The 17,506-nt window shown below is 43.9% G+C and overlaps 2 protein-coding genes across 2 annotated transcripts in view; both read right to left on the bottom strand.

The window, feature by feature from the left end:
* Positions 1-1,586: 1,586 nt before the first annotated feature.
* On the bottom strand, positions 1,587-2,779 carry LOC112242154 (cytochrome c oxidase assembly factor 5). The gene is made up of 3 exons (XM_024410120.2): positions 2,562-2,779; positions 2,157-2,240; positions 1,587-2,059 (listed from the first exon to the last, which is right to left on the bottom strand). Exons 1-3 carry the CDS (start codon positions 2,661-2,663, stop codon positions 2,018-2,020), a joined length of 228 nt encoding a protein of 75 aa, XP_024265888.1. The 5' UTR covers positions 2,664-2,779; the 3' UTR covers positions 1,587-2,017.
* A 322-nt stretch (positions 2,780-3,101) lies between these two features.
* Positions 3,102-17,506, bottom strand: part of LOC112242142 (alpha-1,3-mannosyl-glycoprotein 4-beta-N-acetylglucosaminyltransferase A-like) — a 79,079-nt gene continuing 64,674 nt past the window's right edge. Inside the window, exons 8-16 of the mRNA XM_024410111.2 lie at positions 17,165-17,279; positions 14,625-14,755; positions 14,446-14,553; positions 14,164-14,238; positions 13,848-13,966; positions 7,519-7,597; positions 6,894-6,954; positions 6,612-6,724; positions 3,102-6,488 (exon numbers count right to left, since the gene is read on the bottom strand). Of these exons, the coding sequence (XP_024265879.2) occupies positions 6,462-6,488; positions 6,612-6,724; positions 6,894-6,954; positions 7,519-7,597; positions 13,848-13,966; positions 14,164-14,238; positions 14,446-14,553; positions 14,625-14,755; positions 17,165-17,279 (828 nt within the window). The 3' untranslated portion in view covers positions 3,102-6,461. The remainder of the gene's footprint in view (positions 6,489-6,611; positions 6,725-6,893; positions 6,955-7,518; positions 7,598-13,847; positions 13,967-14,163; positions 14,239-14,445; positions 14,554-14,624; positions 14,756-17,164; positions 17,280-17,506) is intronic.

Below are 17,506 nucleotides of genomic sequence, written 5' to 3'. Positions count from 1 at the left end.
GTGCTTTCTCCATTTTTTTTGAATGGTCTGCCTATCCATGTGAGAGACGCAGACTTGGTCTCGACCTTTAAGTCTTTATTGAAGACTCATCCCTTCAGTACGTCCTATGATTGAGTGTAGTCTGGCCCAGGACTGTGAAGGTGAACGGAAAGGCACTGGAGCAACGATCTGCCCTTGTTGTCTCTGCCTGGCCGGTTCCCCTCTCTCCACTGGGATGCCCTGCCTATTACAGGGCCTGAGTCACTGGCTTACTGGTGCTCTTCCATGCTGTCCCTAGGAGGGGTGCGTCACTTGAGCGGGTTGAGTCACAGACGTGATCTTCCTGTCCGGGTTGGCGCCCCCCGGGTTCATGCCGTGGGGTAGATCTTCGTGGGCTATACTCGGCCTTGTCTCAGGATAGTAAGTTGTTGATTGACGATGTCCCTCTAGTGGTGTGGGGGCTGTGCTTTGGCAAAGTGGGTGGGGTTATATCCTGCCTGGTTGGCCCTGTCCGGGGGTATCGTCGGACAGGAGCACAGTTTCTCCCAAACCCTCCTGTTTCAGCCTCCAGTATTTATGCTGCAGTAGTTTGTGTGTCGGGGGGCTAGGATCAGTTTGTTATATCTGGAGTATTTCTCCTGTCTTATCCGGTGTCTTGTGTGAATTTAAGCATGCTCTCTCTAATTCTCTCTTTTTCTCTCGGAGGACCTGAACCCTAGGACCATGCCTCAGGACTGCCTGGCATGATGACTCCTTGCTGTCCCCAGTCCACCTGGTCGTGCTGCTGCTCCAGTTCCAACTGTTCTGCCTGCGGCTATGGAACTCTGACCTGTTCACCGGACGTGCTACCTGTCCCAGACCTGCTGTTTTAAACTCTCAAGAGACAGCAGGAGTGGTAGAGATACTCTGAATGATCGGCTATGAAAAGCCAACTGACATTTACTCCTGAGGTGCTGACCTCTGTTGCACTCTCTACAACCACTGTGATTATTATTATTTGACCCTGCTGGTCATCTATGAACATTTGAACATCTTAGCTATGTTCTGTTATAATCTCCACCCGGCACAGCCAGAAGAGGACTGGCCACCCCTCATAGCCTGGTTCCTCTCTAGGTTTCTTCATAGGTTCCGGCCTTTTTAGGGCGTTTTTACTATCCACCGTGCTTCTACACCTGCATTGCTTGCTGTTTGGGGTTTTAGGCTGCATTTCTGTACAGCACTTTTTGACATCAGCAGATGTAAGAAGGGCTATATAAATACATTTGATTGATTAACCCTAAATGCTTTGTCGCTCTAGATAAGAGTATGCTAAATTAATACATTTTTTGTATTAGTGTACATAGAAATCTGAACGACCATTTTACCTACATTCGTGAAGGAGTTTAAATAGATTTCATATAATTTCTTATGTAATAGTTGTATGTCCCCATTTCTATTAATATTGCTGTTCACTCAGGTCTGTAGGAATGGTACCATATATTTTTACTGTATTGTCAGTAAAAATAAAACTGGAATAAAATAAATCTAATGTAATTTAAACTCATACCAGCAGTTGCGTGCATTGAAGACTCCATAATGACACACTAAGCACATTCGCAAACACTTCATCTGTTCAATGACACATTTATTACACACAGTTGTTCAAAACAGAGGCCCAATTTAGCAGTCTGTCAATCATCAGAACAGCCAAGGGAAGAGCTGACAGTCCTGCTTTAGAGTTCCTTGAAGTTCGCTCATTTCAAAACAGGGAAACAGAACAGCAGCCCAGCATTCTTCCACACACTTACAAGTGTCTATGCTTTGAATTGTGATAGGCCTATTCACAGACTCACTCATCACTTCAGGAGGTAATAAGTCCAACATACCTATTTGAAGAGCATATATTTTCTCTACAGAACCACTTCAAATCAAGTGCTCAAGTGAAGTCAGCATAATAAAATACAACCCCCATTTGGACCCCTTTAAGTTAGTTTTGCTACTATTCACAATTAATCATTTCAGTGCTGTGAGTGTTGCAGAGATTTTCAACTTTGGTCCATCAGTAGCCTTTCCTTCCCCTGAATCTGGACCGGTTATCTAACTGTAAAAAATAGAGGGAAAGATCAGAAACAAGTCAATTCCATACATAAAGATATTCCAAGTGTTGAATGAATGTCATTGATGACCGGTGATCTCACCATGGACCTCTTGCACTCGAAGAAAGAGGTCTGCAGTGCTTTACAGTGGCCCTCTTTCAGACACTGACTGGGCATCTTCCCCTCCTGCAGGAATGGACAACATGGAGTTAGTCAAACACGTTTGTACCAAGACTAGTGTTTTGATGTTATTGATCATTCTCACCGTTTACGTTGACCACACAACACATGCATCAATATCCAGAATGATCAGGTGTAGAAAGCGCTGCACTTTTCTTTTTATAATGGAAGTGTGGCTCAACCAACCAACAAGCCAGAATTTACAATTTAAGGTAGTCCTACGCTTTGAAATAAGGGATGTTATAAAAGTAAAACTGTAAAGCATAATATTAGCTAGCAAACCACAACCTCAGATGAAAGGGGATATCATATTTTCCATAACGTTACCTTTACAACGCAGTCGTGTTGAAGGAGACATGCCTTGAAGTCCTCCCTGATTCCCGAGCAGGCCCTGCCATCCTCCTCTTTGTCCTCGTAGAATTTAGGCATTGTACTGCACTTACATTTAAGACAATTACGCAAGAAATTTAGATTTTAAGAATATATTGAACTACAGTATGTTACATGAACGTTGTAATGCAAGCCACCATATTTGATTCGCAAAGTATCCTGGGAATACAAAAATTGAACTACATGCATGCTGGGAGTGTTTGTAGTTTCAGCGAAATTAGTTTTTAACATGTACTTTTTCAAGTATACCGCTAGGTGCCACTCAAAGCTTATCTCTCAGCAGAACATCAAAAGGAAAACGATGGCAAGGATGTTTCCATAGATCCTGCAGCAACTCCAACATGTTTATGCCATCTCTTGATGTATTTTGAACCTAGATGGTTGACTATAGGAATGTGTGGCTGATGGAAATGAGGCATTCTCCTATCAGACAGTGAATTATGTGAAATAATGAAACCAAGGCAGAAAACAGATGGGTGTGATTTGTATCAACCATTTTGATTTATTTCAATGATGTCCATGTAAATCCATGTCAGAATCATCAGAGGCAGATATACTAACGTAGTGATGAAGGCACATGACCTGATGGGGAGAACAGAGAAGGTGGAAGCAGGCAAGGATGGGGTGAGCCTGACTGTCTGTCTCTTATCTTTCATCTACCTCTAGGGTCTAGGCAAGCGACTCAATAATAGGCTTACCTCCATATTGCTTTTCTAAACAATCTTAGATAAGCGTGGATGAAGGGCACAAAAAAAAGATGTAAGTAACCCCCTTTAAACTAGTGAGAAACACAGTTTGTGTTCCCCTCTGCTCAAGCCGTCCTCCACCTTAAGAAGAGGTTAATTCAGGAGGTTGCAAATCCTTCGCTAGAGCGTTGCAGATAGAAATGTAATGTATAGATCTGGCACGATTCCCATTTCTACACAGAGAATCATATCGGATCTACAGCATAGATTTCTATCTGAAGGTTCTAATCCGTTGCGCTCTTTAAATAAAGGCCCAGGTGTGAGCGAGAGGGTCTGGTTTGACCAGGGGGCTCAGGGGAGGGGCCAGCTCCATTCAAAAAGTTGACCAATCAATCAATCACACAATAAATAAAGGACATTTACAGACAAGCAAACCTGGTACAAAGTGGCCCGCTTTTGAAATCCACCCCTAGTCTTTATCCTGCCTAGGAGTTTTTATTTAAAGATTTGGGTAGGCACCAGCTTGCCCTCTGATAGTGTAGCTGGGATTTGTTCCTTATACTGTAGTTGTCCAACCCTACTAGACCAACATTAAGTGCTGTGATGTAGGGGCTGATTTAGAATTGGACGTGCGTGCGTGCACATCTTTGACATTTAAAATAGCACTCCCAATCAAACCGATCACAATCTTCTCTCACGTGGATGGAATTTTGATAGAAAAACTCAATCTTTATACAATAAGAGATTTTATGAACATTTCTCATGAAAAAAACAAACACATTTTGACCTATCTTGAACCTACCTATGCATTAAAGAGCAATGTAAATATCAGAGTAGATAAGATGCGCCCCCAGGGGAGCGTGGCCGTCAGCATTACAGGAGGTTAATGGCACCTGAATTGGGGAGGATTGTCTCGTGGTAACAGCTGAAACGGAATTAGTGGAATGGTATCAAACATGGTTTCTATGTGTCACATGGTTTCTATGTGTTTGATGCCATTCCATTCGCTCTGTTCCAGACATTATTATGAGCCATCCTCCCCTCAGCAGCCTCCACTGGTACGAATGCATCCGTCTGCAACTAGATGGCACATAGAATAAATGCAACATCCTGTCTAACCACTGCCAGGAGTCTCCAATTGAATTGATTGGACAGAATCAGACATCACATGGGGTAGAACTCACTGATGATGTCAGAAGTGTAAAATGACATAACCAACAGAAGATGGTAAATGAAAGCCCAGCAACAGCAACAAACAAAAGAATGGAGCATTCAAAACTGTAAGTTGAAAACTCAGTGCAACGTTCGAAATAGCATTTGATCATCTGTTCAATATATAATTTCAATATAGTGAAGTCATCAAAATAAAATGTAATGAAGTGAATGAATCCCCCATTGCTGATGGTAAACATGAGTCACACTGTACAATTGGTGGCGAGTTATGGAGGAACCGTTACCCCTGTCATCTGTAAATCTTGTATCACGTGATCAAATCCCTTCAAAAGAGTCAACATCCTCTATTGTAGGGTAGAGGGAAGGGAGTGAATGAAGGGAACTCATTTTGGAGGAGCAGGACTTTAAGGCACATGGGTATGGATCTAGCACAACCTCAGCCAGGATCTCTGGCTTAAGGCCTGTTCTGATGTCAGCTCTCCTTCATTTTAACTTTGACCATCTGAGAAATGTTATACAAAAACTGACTCAGGAACAGCAGTTAGATTCAACCTCTATCTCAACCATCCAGCGGACAAGACAACATAAAATACCAAGCAGCTCGTTTCGGGAACAAAAAGAACACATGCACGCACACATCAACTACCGTGGCAGAAATATTTTTTTTCTTTGAACCTCTTGTACAAATGAAATATTTATTTGAAATAAATTAATTCACCTTCATACGTTGTCATTGTCGTTGTAATAATAATAATCAAATGAATATAGCAATACATCCCTTCAGGTGAGCAAAGTCAAGGCCAAAGTCTGATTAGTTTACCACTTAAAGGACACTAGAGGTCTTTCAGACTGACTTCCTGTCAAACAGGAACTAGAAAGATAGATGTGGTTTCCTTCAGTCGCAAAGATTTTTCATGGAATAAAATGAAACCACAGGAGGTTGGTGGCACCTTAATTGGGGAGGACGGGCTCATGATAATGGCTGGAGTGGAATCAGTGGAATGGTATCAAATGCATCAAACACATGGTTTCAATGTGCTTGATGCCATTATATTTGCTCAATTCCAGCCATTATTATGAGCCGTCCTCCCCTCAGCAGCCTCCACTGGATGAAACTGCCCCAGACACAGATCTTAGGTAAGTTTCAGGTGTTTTGCCCAGAATGGTTTGGGTTGAGACTTGAGCAAGGCAGGCTGATCCAAGATCTGCACCTATGGGTGACTTCTACCCAGGGCATAGTTTGGCAGACCTTTCACTTTAAAAATGGGGAACCACATTTAGTTTCTGCTTCGTTTGCCATCGTCATCGTAATCCCCTTCAAAAGAAGGAAGTGATAAAGGCAGTTATCTTCACCATAAGAAAGACTGACAACTTGTTTGTCTATTTATTACCTGCTGTTTACCTAAAACACACAACTCTGTGGAAAAGAACAAAAAGCAACAAGTCTTTGAGGCTGATGGAGCCATACTTCAGTCACCAGCAGGGGGCTCCACTATGGCTCCAGTGAGTGCAAAACCTCAGTGGAACAGATCAGAGAAGCTGAGAGGAAGAGCACATGGAGCAGAGAGCAGCATGTACAACACCAGCGTCCTGGTGACATCAGCCTCTCAGATCAGCTGAGGTGTGTCTCTCCGAGTCCCATGCCATCGGCATTACCTCCACAGTCAGAGCTGGAAACGGATTTCTTCCGGACACACCAAATGACTTCTGATATTTTACATCTGGCTCTTTTTTGTACAGTAGTATTCACATTCACGCAAAAAGAGAGCGAGAGAGAGAGGAAAGGATAGGCAGAAATAGAGAGAAAGCAATCGAGTGACAGCGCCCTTAGAAACCCTGAGAGGAGCGGCTCTGGTGCGCTCTGATGATGTCACTGCTGGTTGCTAGGTGGCAGAAGGCCCCTGGTCAATCAGTTTTAGGTGTGTCTGCGAGCACCCCGGGGCCGGGGGCCAGGATTGATGTGGCCCCCCGCTTTTTGTCAGCCTGCTCTCCTCTTTATGTGAATCTACAGAGAGACACACAGACACGTCATACACAGCTCTCGTTATACAGGATAACATTCCGCTGGGTAGAATACAAACATGATATAAAATATTAAAGGACAGATGATGGCGTGTGATTGGCTGACCTCGCTGAGAATGGCCCAGACAGCTGAGTCTTGGACGACAGAGAGACGCAGCGCCACCACCGGGTTGAAGGAGGTGTCTACAGCCCCCTCAGCCACACCCTTCTCAAACTGACCTAGAGAGAGAGAGAGAGAGAGAGAGAGAGCTGTGATTGAGGACCTTTGGACAGGCAGTTTGCACATTGTGTATCAGTCTGTGGCAGGTCACAATGAGAGTGGGTAATCTGATCAGGCTGTATGTCTTCTAAGGTAACGGGATACGAGGGTTGGTACGGGTCCACTCACCGACTCTGTAGAAGCGGTCATCAGTTCGCTTGTATTTCTCTTTGGACTTAGGTCCAGTTTCCTTCAGACACAGACACATGTTGTGGTTATGTTGGTAATGTTATGCACACACTAGGTAGGTAGAGAGCCTTGTTAACACTAACATACAGTATAATGCACACCACAGGAGGTTGGTGGCTCCTTAATTGGGAAGGACGGGCTCTTGGTAATGACTGGAGTGGAATGGTATCAAAGATATCAAACATAGAAACTATGCGTTTGATACCATTCCATTTACTCCATTCCAGTAATTATTATGAGCCGTCCTCCCCTCAGCAGCCTCCCGCCTCTGGTAGTGATATTGAATGGAGCAGGCTGTGCTCATGATCCTGTCAATAACCAATCAATAACTGACATAGACATTTTGAGTGATGATGGATCAATAAACCAATCAGAAACAAGTGCCCTGACTATTGACACATTATTGCACACTGTATCGTCCAAATGTTGTCTTTGTGTTGTCTGAATGTTGTTTTTGCATTGTTGTATGTAGTGTTTGTGTTGTCTGAATGTTGTCTTTGCATTGTATGTTGTCTTTGCGTTGTCTGAATGTTGTCTTTGCATTGTCTGAATGTTGTCATCTTACCGAGAAGGGCAGTATCTCTACAGTGGTGTTCTCTATCCTGTCTCCAGGGTGTTCCTGGTTCCCACTGCGGAACAGGAACCTGCCAATCACATAACACTTTAATGCAAATTCACATCACATGTCACACTCATAAATATGTAAACTCACACCTTGTTTACTCGTAACACTGTCCTGTCACACACTTTGCTGTGCTTTCTGTAACGACACATCTGACATGTTTAAACCAAGCCTGTGGTAGCGATGGTGCGCACACACACACACACAAGACCCTTCACACAGCTGATAATGAAATGTCATCAGTACAATGGTACCCTGCTAATTTGTGCAAATCAAATCAAATCAAGCCCAGACACAAACACGAGACGTCACTGGCTGCGACCGAAACAAAACACATGAAACAGAAATGGGACGAACTAAAAGCACGTATATCCTACCAACGAGACATTCAAATCTAATATCTTATGGTTCACTGTGTCGTTGCTAAACGACGACATTAATAACATACAGCCGGCAGGTTATACACTCCATCGGCAGGACAGAACTAGAGGTCGACCGATTATGATTTTTTTCAACGCCGATACCGATACCGATTATTGGAGGGCCAAAAAAGGTCGATACCGATCAATCGGCCACTTGTTTATTTTTTATTTGTAATAATGACAATTACAAAAATACTGAATGAACACTTATTTTAACTTACTATAATACATCAATAAAATCAATTTAGCCTCAAATAAATAATGAAACATGTTCAATTTGGTTTAAATAATGCAAAAACAAAGTTTTGGAGAAGAAAGTAAAAGTGCAATATGTGCCATGTAAAAAAGCTAACGTTTAAGTTCCTTGCTCAGAACACGAGAACATATAAAAGCTGGTGGTTCCTTTTAACACGAGTCTTCAATATTCCCAAGTAAGAAGTTTAAGGTTGTAGTTATTATATGAAATATAGGACCATTTCTCTCTATACCATTTGTATTTCATATACCTTTGACTATTGGATGTTCTTATAGGCACTATAATTGCCAGTGTAACAGTATAGCTTCCGTCCATCTCCTCGCTCCTACCTGGGCTCGAACCAGGAACACATCGACAACAGCCACCCCCGAAGCAGCGTTACCCATGCAGAGCAAGGGGAACAAACACTCCAAGTCTCAGATCGAGTGACGTTTGAGACGCTATTAGCGCACACCCCGCTAACTAGCTTGCCATTTCACATCGGTTACACAAGCCTAATCTCGGGAGTTGATAGGCTTGAAGTCATAAACAGCTTGAAGCTGTTTGAAGCATTGCGAAGAGCTGCTGGCAAACATACGAATGTGCTGTTTGAATGAATGCTTACGAGCCTGCTGGTGCCTACCACCGCTCAGTCAGACTGCTCTATCAAATCATAGACTTAATTATAACATAATTTTACCTTTATTTAACCAGGCAAGTCAGTTAAGAACACATTCTTATTTTCAATGACGGCCTGGGAACAGTGGGTTAACTGCCTGTTCAGGGGCAGAACGACAGAACGACAGAACGACCTTCCGGTTACTAGTCTAACGCTCTAACCACTAGGCTACCCTGCCGCCCCAATAACAATAATAATAACACACAGAAATACGAGCCTTTTGTCATTAATATGGTCGAATCCGGAAACTATCATTTCGAAAACAAAACGTTTATTCTTTCAGTGAAATACGGAACCGTTCCGTATTTTATCTAACGGGTGGCATCCCTAAGTCTAAATATTGCTGTTACATTGTACAACCTTCAATGTTATGTTATAATTATGTACAATTCTGGCAAATTAATCACGGCCTTTGTTAGAACGAGCCAGGCGGCCCAAACTGCTGCATATAGCCTGACTGCTTGCACGGAACGCAAGAGAAGTGACACAATTGCCCTAGTTATAAGAAATTCATGTTAGCAGGCAATATTAACTAAATATGCAGGTTTAAAAATATATACTTGTGTATTGATTTTAAAGAAAGGCATTGATGTTTATGGTTAGGTACATTGGTGCAACGACAGTGCTTTTTTCACAAATGCTCTTGTTAAATTATCACCCGTTTGTCGAAGTAGGCTGTGATTCAATGAGCCGCATCGATTATATGCAACGCAGGACACGCTAGATAAACTAGTAATATCATCAACCATGTGTAGTTAACTAGTGATTATGTTAAGATTGATTGTTTTTTATAAGATAAGTTTAATGCTAGCTAGCAACTTACCTTGGCAGGTAGTCAGCCTGCCACGCAGGCTCCTCGTGGAGTGCAATGCAAGGCAGGTGGTTAGAGTGTTGGATTAGTAACCGGAAGGTTACAAAAAAAGAATCCCCGAACTAACAAGGTAAAAATCTGTCGTTCTGCCCCTGAACAGTTAACTCACCGTTCCTAGGCCGTCATTGAAAATAAGAATGTGTTCTTAACTGACTTGCCAAGTTAAATAAAGGTGTAAAAAAAATACAAAAAATAATAATAAATAAAGAAAATCAGCAAATCGGTGTCCAAAAATACCGATTACCAATTGTTATGAAAACTTGAAATCGGCCCTAATTAATCGTCCATTCTGATGAATCGGTCGACCTCTAGATAGAACAGCAGCCTCTGGTAAGACAAGGGGTGACGGTCTATGTACATTTGTAAACAACAGCTGGTGATCGATATCTAAGGAAGACTCAAGGGTTTGCTCGCCTGAGGTAGAGTATCTCATGATAAGCTGTAGACCACACTATCTACCTAGAGAGTTTTCATCTGTATTTTTTGTAGCTGTCTAAGACCGCACTCAATGAGGTGTATTCCGCCATAAGCAAACAGGAAAACGTTCATCCAGAGGCGGCGCTCATAGTGGCTGGGGACTTTAATGCAGGGAAATTTAAATCAGTTTTACCTCATTTCTAATCAGCATGTTAAATGTGCAACCAGAAGGAAAACACTTGACCACCTTTACTCCACACACAGAGACATACAAAGCTCTCCCTCGCCCTCCATTTGGCAAATCTGACCATAATTCTACCCTCTTGATTTCTGCTTACAAGCAAAAAATAAAACAGGACGCACCAGTGACTTGGTCAATAAAAAAGTGGTCAGATGAAGCAGATGCTAAACTACAGGACTGTTTTGTTAGCATAGACTGGAATATGTTCTGGGATTCTTCCGATGGCATTGAGGAGTACACCATATCAGTCACTGGCTTCAAAAATAAGTGCATCGATGACGTCTTCCCCACAGTGACTGTACGTACATACCCCAATCAGAAGCCATGGATTACAGGCAACATCTGCACTGAGCTAAAAGGGTAGAGCTGCCGCTTTAAAGAAGCGGGACTCTAACCCGGAAACTTATTAGAAATCCCGCTATGCCCTATGACAAACCATCAAACAGGCAAAGTATCAATACAGGACTAAGATTGAATCAGCCTACACTGACTCCGACGCTCATCAGATGTGGCAGGATTTGCAAACTATTACAGACTACAAAGGGAAGCACATCCGAGAACTGCCCAGTGACATGAGCCTACCAGACAAGCTAAATAAAGGCTATGCTCGCTTCGAGGCAAGTAACACTGAAACATGCACGAGAGCATCAGCTGTTCCGGACGGCTGTGTGATCACGCTCTCCGCAGCCGATGTGAGTAAGACCTTTAAACAGTTCAACATTCACAAGGCCGCAGGGCCAGACAGATTACCAGGACGTGTACTCCAAGCATGCACTGACCAACTGGCAAGTGTCTTCACTGATATTTTCAACCTCTCCCTGTCTGAGTCTGTAATACCAACTTGTTTCAAGCAGACCACCATATTCCTAAATGACTACCGACCCATAGCACTCAAGTCTGTAGCCATGAAGTGCTTTGAAAGGCTAGTGATGGCTCAAAACACCATTATCCCAGAAACCCTAGACCCACTCCAATTTGCATACCGCCCAAACAGAGCCACAGATGATGCAATCTCTATTGCACTCCACACTGTCCTTTCCCACCTGGACAAAAGGAACACCTATGTGAGAATGCTATTCATTGACTACAGCTCAGCGTTCAACACCATAGTGCCCTCAAAGCTCATCACTAAGCTAAGGACCCTGGGACTAAACACCTCCCTATGCAACTGGATCCTGGACTTCCTGACGGGCCGCCCCCAAGTGGTAAGGGTAGGTAACAACACATCCGCCACGCTGATCCTCAACACGGGGGCCCCTCAAGGGTGCGTGCTCAGTCCCCTCCTGTACTCCCTGTTCACTCATGACTGTACGGCCAGGCATGACTCCAACACATCATTAAGTTTGCAGATGGTAGGCCTGATCACCGACAATGACAAGACAGCCTATAGGGAGGTCATCAGAGACCTGACTGTGCGGTGCAAGGACAACAACTTCCCCCTCAACGTGATCAAGACAAAGGACATTACTGTGGATTACAGGAAAAGGAGGACCGAGCATGCCCACATTCTCATCAACGGGGCTGTAGTGGAGAGTGAGAGCTTCAAGTTCCTTGGCGTCCACATCACCAACAAACTAACATGGTCCAAACACATCAAGACAGTCGTGAAGAGGGCACGACAAAGCCTATTCCCCCTCAGGAGACTGAAAAGATTTGGCATGGGTCCTCAGAACCTCAAAAGGTTCTGCAGCTGCACCATTAAGAGCATCCTGACGGGTTGCATCACTGCCTGGGATGGCGCTACAGAGGGTAGTGCGTACGACCCAGTACATCACCGGGGCCAAACTTCCTGCCATCCAGGACCTCTATACCAGGCAGTGTCAGGGGAAGACAATAAAAAATTGTTTAAGACACCAACCACCCTAGTCATAGACTGTTTTCTCTGCTACCGCACGGCAAGCGGTACCAGAGCACCAAGTCTGGGTCCAAGAGGCTTTTAAACAGCTTCTACCCCCAAGCCATAAGACTCCTGAACATCTAATCAAATGGCTACCCAGACTATTTGTATTGCCCCTCCACCCTCTTCTATGCTGCTGCTAGTCTCTGTTATTATCTATGCATAGTCACTTTAATAACTCTACCAACATGTAGGGCTCCCGAGTGGCGCAGTAGTCTAAGGCATTGTATCTTAGTGCTTGAGGCGTCACTACAGACACCCTGGTTCAAATCCAGGCTGTATCACAACCGGCCGTGATTGGGAGTCCCATTGGGCAGCGCACCATTGGCCCGGGTTTGGCTGTCATTGTAAATAAGAATTTGTTCTTAACTGACTTGCCTAGTTAAATAAAGCTTTTTAAAATTATTATTATTATTATTATGTATACATATTACCTCGACTAACCCATGCCCCCACACATTGACTCTGTACCGGTACACGCTATATATAGCCTCACTATTGTTATTTTACTGCTGCTCTTTAATTATTGAATTATTAGTTATTTTGTTATTTCTTAAAACTGCATTGTTGGTTTAGGGATTGTAAGCAAGCATTTCACTGTTGTATTCGGCGCAATAGACAAATCTAATTTTAATTTGATTGATTTGATACACATGAAACAGAATGATGAGTTGGCCTCTTTTTCCTCTCAGTCAATCACCTTGAAGCTCCCTGACTTCTCTAACACCTCTATCGCCTCTTTCTACTCACCCAAATCACCTCATCTCTGTCTCCTTCCTCCACCACCTCTCTTTCTACTCATCCATTCCATCCACATCACCTCATCTCTGTCTCCTTCCTCCACCACCTCTCTTTCTACTCATCCATTCCATCCACATCACCTCATCTCTGTCTCCTTCCTCCACCACCTCTCATCCATCCATTCCATCCACATCACATCACCTCATCTCTGTCTCCTTCCTCCACCACCTCTCTTTCTTTCTCCTTCCTCCACCACCTCTCTTTCTACTCCATTCCATCCACATCACCTCATCTCTGTCTCCTTCCTCCACCACCTCTTTCTACTCATCCATTCCATCCACATCACCTCATCTCTGTCTCCTTCCTCCACCACCTCTCTTTCTTTCTCCTTCCTCCACCACCTCTCTTTCTACTCATCCATTCCATCCACATCACCTCATCTCTGTCTCCTTCCTCCACCACCTCTCTTTCTACTCATCCATTCCATCCACATCACCTCATCTCTGTCTCCTTCCTCCACCACCTCTCTTTCTACTCATCCATTCCATCCACATCACCTCATCTCTGTCTCCTTCCTCCACCACCTCTCTTTCTTTCTGTGAATCACCCAGGGTGTCCTGGGAGTTCTTATTTTAGAACACCCTCATTAGCAGACACTGAGCCCCAGAGAGAGGCACGCTTAAGCTTGTGGAAGAGGAAGATTGTATGTATGGCACGACATCCCTTTTCCCTCAGAAATGCACACACACAGCTCCATCTCCCTCCTCACCTCTCTATGTTGATGGGCTTGTCAAACTTGAAGAGGACGTAGTCTCCAGCAGTAGGATTGATGGCCCAGAAGAAGTCTTCTCCCAGGTAGGTCTTCTCCAAAGTGTGGCCCTGGTACACCTGCACAGCACAGCACTGTCAGCTGAATGCATTCCAAACATCTCAGTATACTTCACAAATAACTATATCAAACCATTATATCGTACTACCTTCCATTTTGTAATAAAAAGCCAATGGTGAAACAGGCTTTAAAACAATATATATTTTTCAACTCATAAGAAGGTCAAGCCAGAAAGGTGTCTGTGAGGGTGATTTACCTTGAGAGATGTGGACACCTCAGCAGGCGGGTTCACATGGATCTTATGGAGCAGGGGCTTCAGGAAGTCCTTATCCTAAACAGCAAGTGGAAGTGAGACAGCAGCATAGATGACCAGAAGTGGTCATACCAGGGGGAAGTGAGCATGGCCTAGTATGGTGGGTTGAGGAGATATGTGGTTAGTTGGAGGTGGTGTTTGGACATATGGTAAAAGGCTGATGCAGAGAGTGATCTAGGGTGAGAGGGAGGGTGCTAGAGAGAGGATGAGAGGTTTGGGACCCACAGTGAGTTTCTGGATCTTTCCGGCCAGAGAGGAGTGCAGCCCCACGTGTTGAAAAAGAGAGGGCCTGAACCGCACACGCAGACTCGACTTCTGCCTCTCACAATGCTTCTGCAGGGAGAAAGGGTAGATCGTGAAAAAAAGTTGAAGATACCCCCTCCCCACACACAGTTTTTACGTACCGCGTCTTTCTCTGGGTTACACACTTTGACCCAGAGGATGTGGTCCAGTAGCCAATCAATGGGCTTCTCCTTATAGAACATGAGGATAAACTCTACTATGAGGTTGAGATCTGGAGCCTGGAACATCTTACCTGAGAGAGGGAGGGAGAGGTCGATGGGGAGAGAGAGGGGGAGGAGAAAGAGGAGGGAGTGAAACGGAGAGGGGGAGATTGGGGGATCGATAGCGAGATGGAGAGTGGAAGACAGAGCATAGAAGGAGTATGTTAAGTGGGATGGCCACTCAAACGTTTGTTTTTTTACACTCTAAAAGCCTCCTGATGTTTGCTGATGTTCCATCATTTTAGCTGACAGTCAGTGTTCGTTAATAACCCGCTGGAGTCTAAGGGCCTGGGTCTGGGTTTCTACTAAGCGAACATATGGAATTGTTTTAATATGGTCATACCAATTTGATTATTTGATGAAACATTGAATTTGGCCTTACTGCTATTAGCCCATAGAAACACATTGAATAACATATTCATCCATGGAGAAAAAAAACGATAGTCAAAAAAATTTGGGGGGAGGAAGTATGTTTTGAAGTGTCAGCCCATATCTGAGATATATACTAAAACTCAGGAAATTATTTTTATAATTTATAGTTTTTGTGGTGCCATTTCCTGGTTGCAAATATTCTAATAGTTCACCTAATTTCAATTTATGTGACAAAACAAGCAAGTCCTGTAGATAATCATTGTACCGTCGAAACCGCTGTCAAATATATTTTTAGCTGGTTTACAAAGACAAATATGGGAAAGGGGGATATCTAGTCAGTTGTACAACTGAATGTATTCAACTGAAATGTGTCTTCTGCATTTAACCCAACCCTTCTGAATCAGAGAGGTGCAGGGGGCTGCCATAATCGACATCCAAGTATTCGGCGCCTGGGGAGCTGCCTTGCTCAGGAGCAGAACGACAGATTTTTACCTTGTCAGCTCAGGGATTTGATCCAGCAACCTTTCGGTTACTGGCACAATACTCTAACCACTGGGCTACCTGCCTCCTCTACACTCTAACCCCTGGGCTACCTGCCGCCCCTACACTCTAACCCCTGGGCTACCTGCCGCCCCTACACTCTAACCCCTGGGCTACCTGGCGCCCTAACCACAGGCTACACTCTAACCCCTGGGCCCGACCTGGCCGCCCCCTACACTCTAACCCCTGGGCTACCTGCCGCCCCGACACTCTAACCACAGGCTACCTGCCGCCCCTACACTCTAATCCCTGGGATACCTGCCACCCCTACACTCTAACCCCTGGGCTACCTGCCGCCCCTACACTCGAACACCTGGGCTGCCTGCGAGCTTCTTAGACTTGCTTTCAATGAGAATATAGATCTATATAAGTCACACTTCTATGTGAATTTTGTCAGGATGCCCAAAAAGATCGATATTGCAGCTTTAACCCCTTTTTTTTACATTGGTACTGAAGTACTGCCATTAATATTTACTGCACTGAAGTACTGCCATTAATATTTACTGCACTGAAGTACTGCCATTAATATTTACTGCACTGAAGTACTGCCATTAATATTTACTGCACTGAAGTACTGCCATTAATATTTACTGCACTGAAGTACTGCCATTAATATTTACTGCACTGAAGTACTGCCATTAATATTTACTGCACTGAAGTACTGCCATTAATATTTACTGCACTGAAGTACTGCCATTAATATTTACTGCACTGAAGTACTGCCATTAATATTTACTGCACTGAAGTACTGCCATTAATATTTACTGCACTGAAGTACTGCCATTAATATTTACTGCACTGAAGTACTGCCATTAATATTTACTGCACTGAAGTACTGCCATTAATATTTACTGCACTGAAGTACTGCCATTAATATTTACTGCACTAAAGTACTGCCATTAATATTTACTGCACTGAAGTACTGCCATTAATATTTACTGCACTGAAGTACTGCCATTAATATTTACTGCACTGAAGTACTGCCATTAATATTTACTGCACTGAAGTACTGCCATTAATATTTACTGCACTAAAGTACTGCCATTAATATTTACTGCACTGAAGTACTGCCATTAATATTTACTGCACTGAAGTACTGCCATTAATATTTACTGCACTGAAGTACTGCCATTAATATTTACTGCACTGAAGTACTGCCATTAATATTTACTGCGCTGAAGTACTGCCACTGATATTTTAACTGGTTCCGGGTTCGTTTCACACAAGCTTTGTGAGGCTTGTGGGTGTCGGATGGCAAATCAACGTGCTTGTGATTGTCTCTGCTTTCGATGGTGATGTCATTCGTTTATAGCCCCAACCGTTCGGACAGTACAGACATTTCGTTAGAAGGCCAATTTTCAGGATGGGTCCTGGTCTGACAAACACTGTAGCTCTGCCACCTTCCACCACAAGCGGAAGGCCGACATCGGTGCATGGAGACGCAGCCCACGCAAAGAAAGGGTTGCTAAATGCTCAGACTGTGTGTGTGTGTGTGTGTGTGTGTGTGTGTGTGTGTTCATGTGCGTTACCGATGAAGCCGAGTTGGGAGAATTCAAGGATCATCCAGTCCTCAGAGGAGAGCTGTAGGGCAAAGTTCTTCATGGTGGCAAAGTAGTTTGGTTTGGCCACAATGTCATCCTCCAACTGAGGTGAAGGTGGTGTGTTGGGGGAGAAAGAGTGACTGGTGAGGTGAGAGGCTTGCAGGGGTTCAGCCATCACACATCCAGCTGACAAACATAACAGCATACACCAAGACCCTCTCACTGAGCTAAGCTGGTGCATAGCGGCTACAGAAACACTGGGTGTGTACAGTGCATTAGGAAAGTATTCACATTTTCTTACGTTAAAGCCCCAGAAAAATAAGAAATCCC

The sequence above is a fragment of the Oncorhynchus tshawytscha genome, linkage group LG03, assembly GCF_018296145.1.
Source record: "Oncorhynchus tshawytscha isolate Ot180627B linkage group LG03, Otsh_v2.0, whole genome shotgun sequence".
Taxonomy (NCBI): domain Eukaryota; kingdom Metazoa; phylum Chordata; class Actinopteri; order Salmoniformes; family Salmonidae; genus Oncorhynchus; species Oncorhynchus tshawytscha.
The sequence above is the reverse complement of the archived record's forward strand: the minus strand, read 5'-3'. Positions and strand labels throughout refer to the sequence as shown.